Source organism: Balaenoptera ricei, chromosome 2 (assembly GCF_028023285.1).
Source record: "Balaenoptera ricei isolate mBalRic1 chromosome 2, mBalRic1.hap2, whole genome shotgun sequence".
Taxonomy (NCBI): Eukaryota; Metazoa; Chordata; class Mammalia; order Artiodactyla; family Balaenopteridae; genus Balaenoptera; species Balaenoptera ricei.
This window is the reverse complement of record NC_082640.1, coordinates 111,699,703-111,711,880: the sequence shown is the minus strand read 5'-3', so window position 1 is coordinate 111,711,880 and position 12,178 is coordinate 111,699,703. Positions and strand designations below refer to the sequence as shown.

Sequence of the window (12,178 nt, the reverse complement as noted above, 5' to 3'; positions counted from 1 at the left end):
TGTTCTCTAAATGTTTGATGGAATTCACCTGTGAAGCCATCTGGTCCTGGACTTTTGTTTGTTGGAAGATTTTTAATCATAGTTTCAACTTCATTACTTGTGACTGGTCTGTTCATATTTTCCATTTCTTCCTGGTTCAGTCTTGGAAGGTTATACCTTTCTAAGAATTTGTCCATTTCTTCCAGGTTGTCCATTTTATAGGCATATAGTTGCTTGTAGTAATCTCTCATTATCCTTTGTATTTCTGCAGTGACATTTGTTACTTCTCCTTTTTCATTTCTAATTCTATTGGTTTGAGTCTTCTCCCTTTTTTTCTTGATGAGTCTGGCTAATGGTTTATCAATTTTGTTTATCTTCTTAAAGAACCAGCTTTTAGTTTTATTGATCTTTGCTATCGTTTCCTTCATTTCTGATCTGATCTTTATGATTTCTTTCCTTCTGCTAACTTTTGGGTTTTTTGTTCTTCTTTCTCTAATTGCTTTAGGTGTAAGGTTAGGTTGTTTATTTGAGATGTTTCTTGTTTCTTAAGGTAAGCTTGTATAGCTATAAACTTCCCTCTTAGAACTGCTTTTGCTGCATCCCATAGGTTTTGTGTCATTGTGTTTTCATTGTCATTTGTTTCTAGGTATTTTTTGATATCCTCTTTGATTTCTTCAGTGATCTCTTGGTTATTAAGTAGTGTGTTGTTTAGCCTCCACGTGTTTGTATTTCTTACTGATTTTTTCCTGTAATTGATATCTAGTCTCATAGCGTTGTGTTCGGAAAAGATACTTGATATGATTTCAATTTTCTTAAATTTACCAAAGCTTGATTTGTGACCCAAGATATGATCTATCCTGGTGAATGTTCCATGAGCACTTGAGAAGAAAGTGTATTCTGTTGTTTTTGGATGGAATGTCCTATAAATATCAATTAAGTCCATCTTGTTTAATGTATCATTATAAGCTTGTGTTTCCTTATTTATTTTCATTTTGGATGATCTGTCCTTTGGTGAAATTGGGGTGTTAAAGTCCCCTACTATGATTGTGTTACTGTCGATTTCCCCTTTTATGGCGGTTAGCATTTGCCTTAATTATTGAGGTGCTCCTATGTTGGGTGCATAAATATTTACAATTGTTATATCTTCTTCTTGGATTGATCCCTTGATCATTATGTAGTGTCCTTCTTTGTCTCTTGTAATAGTCTTTATTTTAAAGTCTATTTTGTCTGATATGAGAATTGCTACTCCAGCTTTCTTTTGATTTCCATTTGCATGGAATATCTTTTTCCATCCCCTCACTTTCAGTCTGTATGTGTCCCTAGGTCTGAAGTGGGTCTCTTGTAGATAGCATATATACGGGTTTTGTTTTTGTATGCATTCAGCCAGCCTATGTCTTTTGGTTGGAGCATTTAATCCATTTACATTTAAGGTAATTATCGATATGTATGTTCCTATTACCATTTTCTTATTTGTTTCGTGTTTGTTATTGTAGGTCTTTTCCTTCTCTTTTGTTTCCTGCCTAGAGAAGTTCCTTTAGTATTTGTTGTAAAGCTGGTTTGGTGGTGCTGAATTCTCTTAGCTTGTGCTTGTCTGTAAAGGTTTTAATTTCTCCATCAGATCTCAGTGAGATCCTTGCTGGGGAGAGTAATCTTGGTTGTAGGTTTTCCTCTTTCATCACTTTAAATATGTCCTGCCACTCCCTTCTGGCTTGCAGAGTTTCTACTGAAAGGTCCACTGTTAACCTTATGGGGATTCTCTTATGTGTTACTTGTTGTTTTTCCCTTGCTGCTTTTAATATTTGTTCTTTGTATTTAATTTTTGATAGTTTGATTAATATGTGTCTTGGCGTGTTTCTCCTTGGATTTATCCTGTATGGGACTCTCTGTGCTTCCTGGACTTGATTACCTATTTCCTTTCCCATATTATGGAAGTTTTCAACTATAATCTCTTCAAATATTTTCTCAGTCCCTTTCTTTTTCTCTTCTTCTTCTGGGACCCCTATAATTCGAATGTTGATGCATTTAATGTTGTCCCAGAGGTCTCTGTGACTGTTCTCAATTATTTTCATTCTTTTTTCTTTATTCTGCCCTGCAGTAGTTATTTCCACTGCTTTATCTTCCAGGTCACTTATCCGTTCTTCTGCCTCAGTTATTCTGCTATTGATCCCTTCTAGAGAATTTTAAATTTCATTTACTGTATTGTTCATCACTGTTTGTTTGCTCTTTAGTTCTTCTAGGTCCTTGTTAAACATTTCTTGTATTTTCTCCATTCTGTTTCCAAGATTTTGGATCATCTTTACTATCATTATTCTGAATTCTTTTTCAGGTATATTTCCTCTTCATTTGTTAGGTCTGGTGGGTTTTTGCCTTGCTCCTTCATCTGCTATGTGTTTCTCTGTCTTCTCATTTTGCTTAACTTACTGTGTTTGGGGTCTCCTTTTTGCAGGCTGCAGGTTTGTAGTTTCCGTTGTTTTTGGTGTCTGTCCCCAGTGGCTAAGGTTGCTTCAGTGGGTTGTGTAGGTTTCCTCATGGAGGGAACTAATGCCTGTGTTCTGGTGGATGAGGCTGTATCTTGTCTTTCTGTTGGGCAGGTCCACTTCTGGTGGTGTGTTTTGGGATGTCTGTGGCCTTATTATGATTTTAGGCAGCCTCTGTGCTAATGGATGGGGTGGTGTTCCTGTCTTGCTAGTTGTTTGGCATAGGGTGTCCTGCACTGTAGCTTGCTGGTCGTTGAGTGGAGCTGGGACTTGGCGTTGAGATGGAGATCTCTGGGAGATTTTCACCGTTTGATATTACGTGGAGCTGGGAGGTCTCTTGTGGACCAGTGTCCTGAACTTGGCTCTCCCACCTCAGTGGCACAGCCCTGACGCCTGGCTGGAGCACCAAGAGCCTGTCCTCCACACTGTTGTAGATGACCTCATCATCTAAGGAGAAAATCCCAAAGAGTCTCACAAAAAGCGAAGGAAGAATAGTTTCACTTTACCTGCATCACCCCATCCCCCAGGCTGGGACTGCTTGGTGCTGACAGGGCCCCTTTCATCACTTTAAATATATCATGCCACTCCCTTCTGGCTTGTAGGGTTTCTGCTGAGAAATCAGCTGTTAACTATGGGAGTTCCCTTATATGTTATTTGTCGTTTTTCCCTTGTTGCTTTCAATAATTTTTCTTTGTCTTTAATTTTTGTCAATTTGATTACTATGTGTCTCTGCATGTTTCTCCTTGGGTTTATCCTGCCTGGGACTCTCTGAGCTTCCTGGACTTGAGTGGCTATTTCCTTTCCCATGTTAGGGAAGTTTTTGACTATAATCTCTTCAAATATTTCTCGGCTCCTTTCTCTCTCTCTTCTCCTTCTGGGACCCCTATAATGCAAATGTTGTTGCATTTAATGTTGTCCCAGAGGTCTCTTAGGCTGTCTTCATTTCTTTTCATCCTTTTTTCTGTATTCTGTTCCACAGCAGTGAATTCCACCATTCTGTCTTCCAGGTCACTTATCCGTTCTTCTGTCTCAGTTATTCTGCTATTGATTCCTTCTAGTGTATTTTTCATTTCAGTTATTGTATTGTTCATCTTTGTTTGTTTTTTAATTATTCTAGGTGTTTGTTCTTTAATTCTTCTAGGTCTTTGTTAAACATTTCTTGCATCTTCTCGATATTTGCCTCCATTCTTTTTCCAATGTCCTGGATCATCTTCACTATCATTATTCTGAATTCTTTTTCTGGAAGGTTTCCTATCTCCACTTCATTTAGTTGTTTTTCTGGAGTTTTATCTTGTTCCTTCATCTGGTACGTAGTCCTCTGCCTTTTCATTTTGTCTATCTTTCTGTGAATGTGGTTTTTGTTCCACAGGCTGCAGGATTGTAGTTCTTATTGCTTCTGCTGTCTCGTGGATGAGACTATCTAAGAGGCTTGTGCAGGTTTCCTGATGGGAGGGACTGGTGGTGGGTAGAGCTGGGTGTTGCTCTGGTGGGCAGAGCTCAGTAAAACTTTAATTTGCCTTTCTGCTGATGGGTGGAGCTGGGTTCCCTCCCTGTTAGTTGTTTGGCTTGAGGCGACCCAACACTGGAGCCTTACCAGTTCTTTGGTGGGGCTAATGGCGGACCCTGGGAGGGCTCACGCCAAGGAGTACTTCCCAGAGCTTCTGCTGACAGTTTCCTTGTCCTCATGGTGAGCCACAGCCTCCCCCTGCCTCTGCAGGAGACCCTCCAACACTAGCAGGCAGGTCTGGTTCAGTCTCCTGTATGGTCACTGCTCCTTCCCCTGGGTCCCGATGCGCACACTTCTTTGTGTGTGCCCTCCAAGAGTGGAGTCTCTATTTCCCCCAGTCTTGTTGAAGTTCTGCAATCAAATCCCACTAGCCTTCAAAGTCTGATTCTCTGGTAATTCCTCCTCCCGTTGCTGGACCCCCAGGTTGGGAAGCCTGATGTGGGGCTCAGAACCTTCACTCCAGCGGGTGGACTTCTGTGGTATAAGTGTTCTCCAGTTTGTGAGTCACCCACCCAGCAGTTACGGGATTTGATTTTATTGTGATTGCGCCCCCTCCTACCATCTCATTGCGGCCTCTCCTTTGTCTTTGGTTGTGGGGTATCTTTTTTGGTGAGTTCCAGTGTCTTCCTGTCGATGATTGTTCAGAAATTAGTTGTGATTCTGGTGCTTTCACAAGAGGGAGTGAGCACACGTCCATCTACTCTGCCATTTTGAACCAATCTCTATTGTTGTTGCTTTAATGAGATATAATTGACATATAATGTGTTAGTTTCAGGTGTACAACATAATTTAATATATGTAAATATCATGAAACGATTACCACAATAAGTCTAGTTATAGTTGACATCCATCTCCACATACAGTTACAAATTTGCTTTTTCTTTATCCTGTATTGTTTTTACATTTATCATAACTACTGGAATTTGTAGTTATAATTAGTAATTATAGATTTATAGATTTCTGTGGTATAAGTGTTCTCCAGTTTGTGAGTCACCCACCCAGCAGTTATGGGATTTGATTTTATTGTGATTGTGCTCCTCCTACCATATCATTGTGGCCTCTCCTTTGTCTTTGGATATGGGGTATCTTTTTTGGCAAGTTCCAGTGTCTTCTTGTCGATAACTGTTCAGCAGTTAGTTATGATTCCGGTGCTCTCACAAGAGGGAGTGAGCTCACGTCCTTCTACTCCGCCATCTAGGACCAATCTTCTCTGAAAAGGTTTTGAAATGCAGAATGAAACCCCAGATACTCCAGGGGTTCTCCAAAGTATAACCTTGGAATGTCCTTGAGTTAGCACTGAAAGGAGAGTAGACCTGAGGGGGGGTGGTAGAAGGAAACTAGTTAATCGAGGTAATACTACTCTGGATATTTGCTCTAAATTGCTCCCAACATGAGTTTGAGGGGTATGGGCAGAGTGAGCATGCACTTAAAAGCCTGTGGCTGCAGTTAGTTTGAACAAGAAATGATGAGGCTTATCCTGCCACCTTGTGGCTCTGGGCCAACATGAACAAAGCTTGGAGAAAAGTAGCCAGTGCAGAAGGGAATCAGAGTGCCTAACTGAAGAAGTAAGTTCAGAACACATCCTCCTCTCTCCTCATTATAAAAATCAATTTGGCCAAGACTGTACATCACTGTCAGTGTCAGACGACAACATAAATACTCAATTAACTAAAAATGAATCAGGTCTGAAGTTCTGCCCTGGCCTGGATTTTTGCCCCTATAGACTCCCTAGAACTTTGGTCTGATCAGAGTGGCTGGCTAGACTGTGAGCTCCTTGAGGGCAAAGATTAATTATTATCTTGTTTCTCCAGAGCCTAACATTCAAATACTTGTTCATTGAATCATGTTGTTTATCAAGTATAGTGCTTTAAGTAACAACATTATTTCAGAAATCAGCTTAAAAAAAAAAAAACTGTTATAATGTTGACCAGAGTGAAGAAAAGGCATTACAATTTAACATTAATTAGAAACCATACTAAGATTAGATATAATTTTCACTAGGGCTATCCTACTCTCTTGAAACATAAAACACCTAGCTGAATTATAGCCAAATCCAATCTCTTAACCTCTGTAAACTTATGTTTTATCACTTGAAAGGATAACGCCTCCCTCACATTTTGCATGTAAAATCTGCTGGCACAGTGCCCTGGCATTGGATAGACTTGTGGGGAGGGCCCAGGCACTTGAACACTACATTAGACCCCAGGTGATTCTTATACACACTGAATTGTGAAGGCTAGTGGACCATTCCAGTGAGCATCAGTTCCTCTGCTGAGTGGCCTGTAGATGGAATAGAGGAGACCAAATTTTACTACCCCTATACTGGGAGAGAAAAATGGACAGGCATGTTACTCTTAGTGGGTGATTGGGAAGGTATTTGGGGTTTGGGGATTTATTAAAGTGAATTTTATCTGTCACTTAAAGACGCACATATGAGGGAAGGGGAGCTCCAGGAGCCTTGAAGCAACTGGGGACATCCAATATGGAGCTAGTTTTTAAATCCAGAACCTGTCTGGTTGTGTCAGGTGAGCAGCAAATTAGAGAGGTCATTACTACGTGACAGTCTCACCGATAGATTCAGGGAGGCCTTTTCACCACTGAGCTCATCACTGAAAGTAAAACATAATTGGGGATTGAGTGATGCACTGTGACTGTCCCTCCTGCTCCTAAGAGGTGACCTCCAGTGACAATACGGGGCCAAAAAAGGATGCAGAATAAAAGGAAGGAAAGTTTCCTGGTCTCTGTTCCTTTTTGTGTGTAACAGCTAAAGAGAACCTTTTGTGAAGACCAACCTGCATCAATGCTGCAGTAGGAATCCAAAATCTTGGATACCTAAGATTGTTTAGAAATGTTTAAGTATATGTGGGAACCTTTTGACTATTCTGTTTCAATGCTGTAAATGTTGCTCCCACAAAAAGCCATGAACGTTGTTTTTTTATCTATAAACATTTTTTTAATTTAACATAATTTTTTTTGAATTTTATTTTATTTTTTTATACAGCAGGTTCTTATTAGAAATAGAGACACAGATGTAGAGAACAAACGTATGGACACCAAGGGGGGGGAAGCGGGGGTGGTGGTGGTAGTGGTGGCATGAATTGGGAGATTGGCATTGACATATATGCACTAATATGTATAAAATTGATAACTAATACAAAAAAGCTTAAAAAAAAAACCCAAACCTTTTCACACCCAACTCAATGATCTGCTTACAGAAAATAGCTGTTCATTTTCTTCCATTTTAATGGCTATCTAGCGTCTTTAATATGAACGTCTTGGTATTACAATAGTTTGTGTATTTCTAAATCAGTCCCAAATCCTTTTACTTTTCATCTAAGATGAGCCATAGCTCAGAATCCATTCTTCCATCAAACCACATCTCTCCAAGTTGTTGGAAAGTTAGCCTTTCCGAAAAAGTTATTGTTTTCCCCAGAATTTTCAACGCATTTCTCCACTCGAAGTAGACACTGTATGTTTTTCTATTATTCTCCAACTTTTCTTGCATTTTTCCTCTCTTTCCTTTCCTTTCTCTTCTACCCTTCTTTGTGTTCTCTTCTAAAAATTGCTGGCATGTAAAGAGGCTCTGTGATATCTCCAGTGAGCTCATTGTCTTCTGCCCTGCTTAATTTTAGTAGGTAGCTGGGCTGAGACAGTAAAACTCTGGGAGCCTAGAATCACGTAACCTCAATGTACGAGGATAATCCTGAGCTCATCCATTGCCAAGTAAGACAAATTATTTTAGTGCAGTGGCAAAACAAAACAAAACAAAAACAAACAACAAAACCCCAACTTTCTTTCAGGACTGAGGAGCCATTAATTAGCTAAGCCATTAATTAGCCATTAATTAGCTAATAAGAACTCCTGAAGGAGACTAGATCCTGATTAGGTTTCTGAATTTGGCCACTAGGTAGAAACTAGGACCTAAAAGCAATTAGAATGAAATGGCACACCTGAAGTGAAGCCAACTTTCCCAGATACTTTTTTCAGGTAAGAATAGGTTCGGAAGCATCACAGGCTTGGTTATGGGTCAGGTCTCTGTGAGCAGTACAGGTCAAGACACCTGGAACCTGCCCTTTCACCCTGCCTCTTCTGGGGTAATGTATATGGCTCTGAAGTCTTTTATGCTCCCTTCTATAAATTTGGAAGGAGGGAGAGAAGAAGCTCACTGGACATACTGTGTCATTTAATAACTGGTCTTACAGCAGTAATTTATCATCTTTTGAAATTAGATTTGGTTTTTACCACTCTATTATCCTTCCCTGATAACTCCAGGTATGTTGTACCAAATTGTGTGTGTATGTATATATCTCCTTTTGAGAGTATCGAATCCATCTTTGAGGTAACTCTTCATATTTTAGGTTTTCTTAGGTTGGAGTGATGAATCCCTAAGTCAGAATAAGTTGGACACTGATAAAATTTTGATTGAGGCAATTGCCTAGGCATAGTGAATGAAGATAGTAATTTTTTTTTCTTTTTTAAGACTTTGCTTTTTTAGAGCAGTTTTAGGTTAAAATTGAGATGATATACAGAGATTTCCCATATACCCCCAGCCCCCATGTATGTATAGATTTCTCTATTATCAACTTCTCTCACTAGAGTGGTACATTTGTTACAATTGATGAACCCATAGTAACACATCATAATCACCCAAAGTCCATAGTTACCTCAGGGTTCATTTTTGGTATTGTATATTCTATGGGTTTAGACATGTATAATGGCATATATCCATCATTATGGTACTGTACTATTTTCACTGGCCAAAAATCCCCTGTGCTCCACCCACTCATCCCTTCAACTACCATCCCCACCCTCGCCAAACTCCTGGAAACCACTGATCTTTGTACTGTATCCATAGTTTTGCTTTTTCCGGAATGTAGCCTTTTCAGATTGGCTTATTTCTTTGAGTAATATGCATTTAACTTTTCTTCCTATCTTTTCATTGATTGACAGCTTGTTTCCTTTTAGTGCTGTATAATATACCATTATCTGGAAGTATCACAGTTTATTTTGTGATTTCAAGGACATTTTGGTTGCTTTCAGGTTTTGGCAATTTTGAATAAAAATGCTGAAAACATCTGTGTGTAGGTTTTTGTAGACATAAGTTTCAACTCTTTTGGGTAAATACTGAGGAGTGCACTTGCTGGATTGTATGGATGGTAAGAGCATGTTTAGTTTTGTAACAAACCACCAAATTGTCTTCGAAGTGGCCGGACCATGTTGCATTCACACTTGTGATGAAGGAGAGTTCTTGTTGCTCCACCTTCTTGTCAGCATTTGGTGTTGTCAGTGACATTCACATTTGGTGAATGTCAGGTTTTGGACATTCTGATAGGTGTGTAGTGGTATCTCATTGTTCTTTTAATTTGCATTTCCCTGATGACATATCATGTGGAGCATCTCTTTTTAAAAAATTATTATTTTTTAATTGAAGCATAATTGCTTTATAATATTATATTAGTTTCATGTGTTCAGCATAGTGATTCAGTATTTTTACAGATTATACTCCATTAAAAGTTATTTCAAGCTAATGGCTATAAATCCCTTTGCTATACAGTATATCCTTGTTGCTTATCTATTTTATACATTCTAGCTTGTATCTCTTAATCCTATACCCCAAACTTGTCCCTCCCCCCTTCCCTTTCCTCACTGTCAACTACTAGCTTGATTTCTATATCTCTGAGTCTGTTTCTGTTTTGCTATATACATTTGTTTGTATTATTTTTCAGATTCCACATATAAGTGATGTCATGTAGTATTTGTCTTTCTCTGACTTATTTCACTAAGTATGATATTCTCTAGGTCCATCCACATTGCTGCAAATGACAGAATTTCATTCTTTTTTATGGCTGAGTAATATTCTATTGTATACACAACCATGTCTTCTTTTTACATTCATCTGTTGATAGTCTCAAGAGATACATAAAAAGCATTTGACAAAATTCAACATCCATTTATGATAAAAATTCTCAACAAAGTGGTATAGAGGGAATGTACCCAACATAATAAAGGCCATACATGACAAACCCATAACTAACATCATACTCAACAGTGAAAAGCTGAAACATTTTCCTCTACAATAAGGAATAAAACAAGGATGCCTACTCTCACCACTAATTCAATATATTATAGGAAGTCCTAGCCTGAGCAACTGAGCAAGGAAAAAAATAGGCATCCAAATCAGAAAGAAAGAAGTAACACTGTCACTATTTGCAGATGACATGATACTATATATAAAGAACTCTAAAGACTCCACCAAAAAACTGTTAGAACTAACAAATGAATTCAGTAAAGTCACCGGATACAAGATCAATATTCAGAAATCTGCAACATTTCTATACACTAATAATGAAGTATCCGAAAGAGAAATTAAGAAAACAATCCCATTTACTTGCATTTTTTTGCATCAAAAAATCACTAATATCTAGCTAAAGTTATTAGTCTGTTTCCTTAGTAAAGACAAATGCTACACTCTGGCAAGGTGGAATCTTGTTTATCAGTCAGTATGTCCCAGTGGAATATTACTGGCTTACAGTATTAATCCCCAGTCAGTCTATGATCTCTATTACATGTGTATTATTAGCTTCAACTCAGTAATGCAAAGCAGGCTTCTGTCTTCTTTTTAGAAACTGAATTATGTATAGAGGGACTGATTGGTTTAGATACATGAAATTGCACTTACTTGTTAGTAACTTCAAAATCGAATTCACTTGTTAAAACATATTTTTCTTAAGAGTACTGCATCTTGTGGTGAGTGGTAGTTAAGGTGATAGTGGGCCCTCATTACAGTAGCTTCTTAATAAAACAGTGAATTTAGAGACAAATATATCACTCATGTCTTATTAAGGTAAGTTGCATTTGAGAGGTGAAATTTAGCTCTCATTTGTATTTTATTAACATGTCATTCAGTTCCAAAGAGTTTCATTAGGGCAGTCTTCATCTCCTTGTTTCTGGGACTATATATCTGAGGACTGCATAAAGGTGTTATCACAGAATAAAATAAGGTAATGAATTTTTGCATCTTCACTTGATTCAAGACTAACATACATCACCATAACAGAGCCAAAAAACAGAATTACTACAGCCAGATGAGAAGTACAAGTGGAGAAAGCTTTGCGTTTGCTCGCTGCTGAGGACATCTTTAGCACAGCCAGAATCACCAGAGCATAGGAGCAAAGGATGAAGAGAAAGGTGCCAAACATGAAAATAGCATTGAAAGTAGAGTAAATGAATTGTGTGGTGGTGTCTTCAGAACAGGACAGCATCATCAACGGGACAGGATCACATATAAAATGGTCGATGATATTTGGGCCACAAAAGGGCAACTGTGAAATGAGAACAACTGGGGTTAGGAAGAGCATGAACCCACAGGACCACTCAAAGATGACGAGGCCAGTGTACAGCTGTTTAGTCATGATGCGTGGGTAATGCAGAGGACGGCAGACGGCAAGGTACCTGTCAAAGGCCATGATGCAAAGGTAGAAGCCCTCGTCACACCCTAAAGAGAAGAAGAAGTAGAACTGTGCAAAACAACTCACAAAGGAGATGGACTTGCTTGTGGACAGGAAGTTGGCCAACATGTTAGGGACGGTCGTGGTGACATAACATATTTCCAGGAGAGAGAAATTTCCCAAGAGGATGTACATGGGGGTGTGAAGGCGCTGATCCCACCGCACAGCACAGACAATGGCTGTGTTCCCCATCAGGGTCAGGGCATAGGCTACTGAGAAGAGCCCGAAGTAGAGGAGCTGCATTTCTGGGCGTGAGGGAAAGCCCATGAGGATAAAGTGGCTAACGTACTGGGTGGTTTCTCTGCTGGACACATTCATTAGTCTGGAAGACATGGAGATGACAGTGGTTACTGCACTTTAATGGAGTATGCTGATTCGTCCTGAAAAAAACCTAATTTCTTTATCTTTTATTTCATAAAATTGTAAACAGACTTTTCTTTAAACAACAAAACCATGGCTTTCATGGCTCAGCCTTGAACATATATTATTTTAAAGAGTCACCATAGGGCTTCCCTGGTGGCGCAGTGGTTGAGAATCTGCCTGTGAATGCAGGGGACACGGGTTCGAGCCCTGGTCTGGGAGGATCCCACATGCCGCGGAGCAACTGGGCTCGTGAGCCACAACTGCTGAGCCTGCGCGTCTGGAGCCTGTGCTCCGCAACAAGAGAGGCCGCGATACTGAGAGGCCCGCGCACCGCGATGAAGAGT

At 39.4% G+C, this 12,178-nt stretch overlaps 2 protein-coding genes across 2 annotated transcripts in view; one reads left to right on the top strand and one right to left on the bottom strand.

The window, feature by feature from the left end:
• LPCAT4 (lysophosphatidylcholine acyltransferase 4) overlaps positions 1–12,178 on the top strand; it is a 189,457-nt gene that overhangs the window by 91,556 nt on the left and 85,723 nt on the right. The gene's annotated exons all lie outside the window — the stretch shown is intronic.
• LOC132360529 (olfactory receptor 11G2-like) lies at positions 10,917–11,789 on the bottom strand. The gene has a single exon (XM_059915605.1). The coding sequence runs from the start codon at positions 11,787–11,789 to the stop codon at positions 10,917–10,919; it is 873 nt and encodes a 290-aa protein (XP_059771588.1).

What these genes read in the sequence shown, in the direction of transcription:
- LOC132360529 (XM_059915605.1), bottom strand. Translation starts at nt 11,789, where the DNA reads ATGAATGTGTCCAGCAGAGAAACCACCCAGTACGTTAGCCACTTTATC.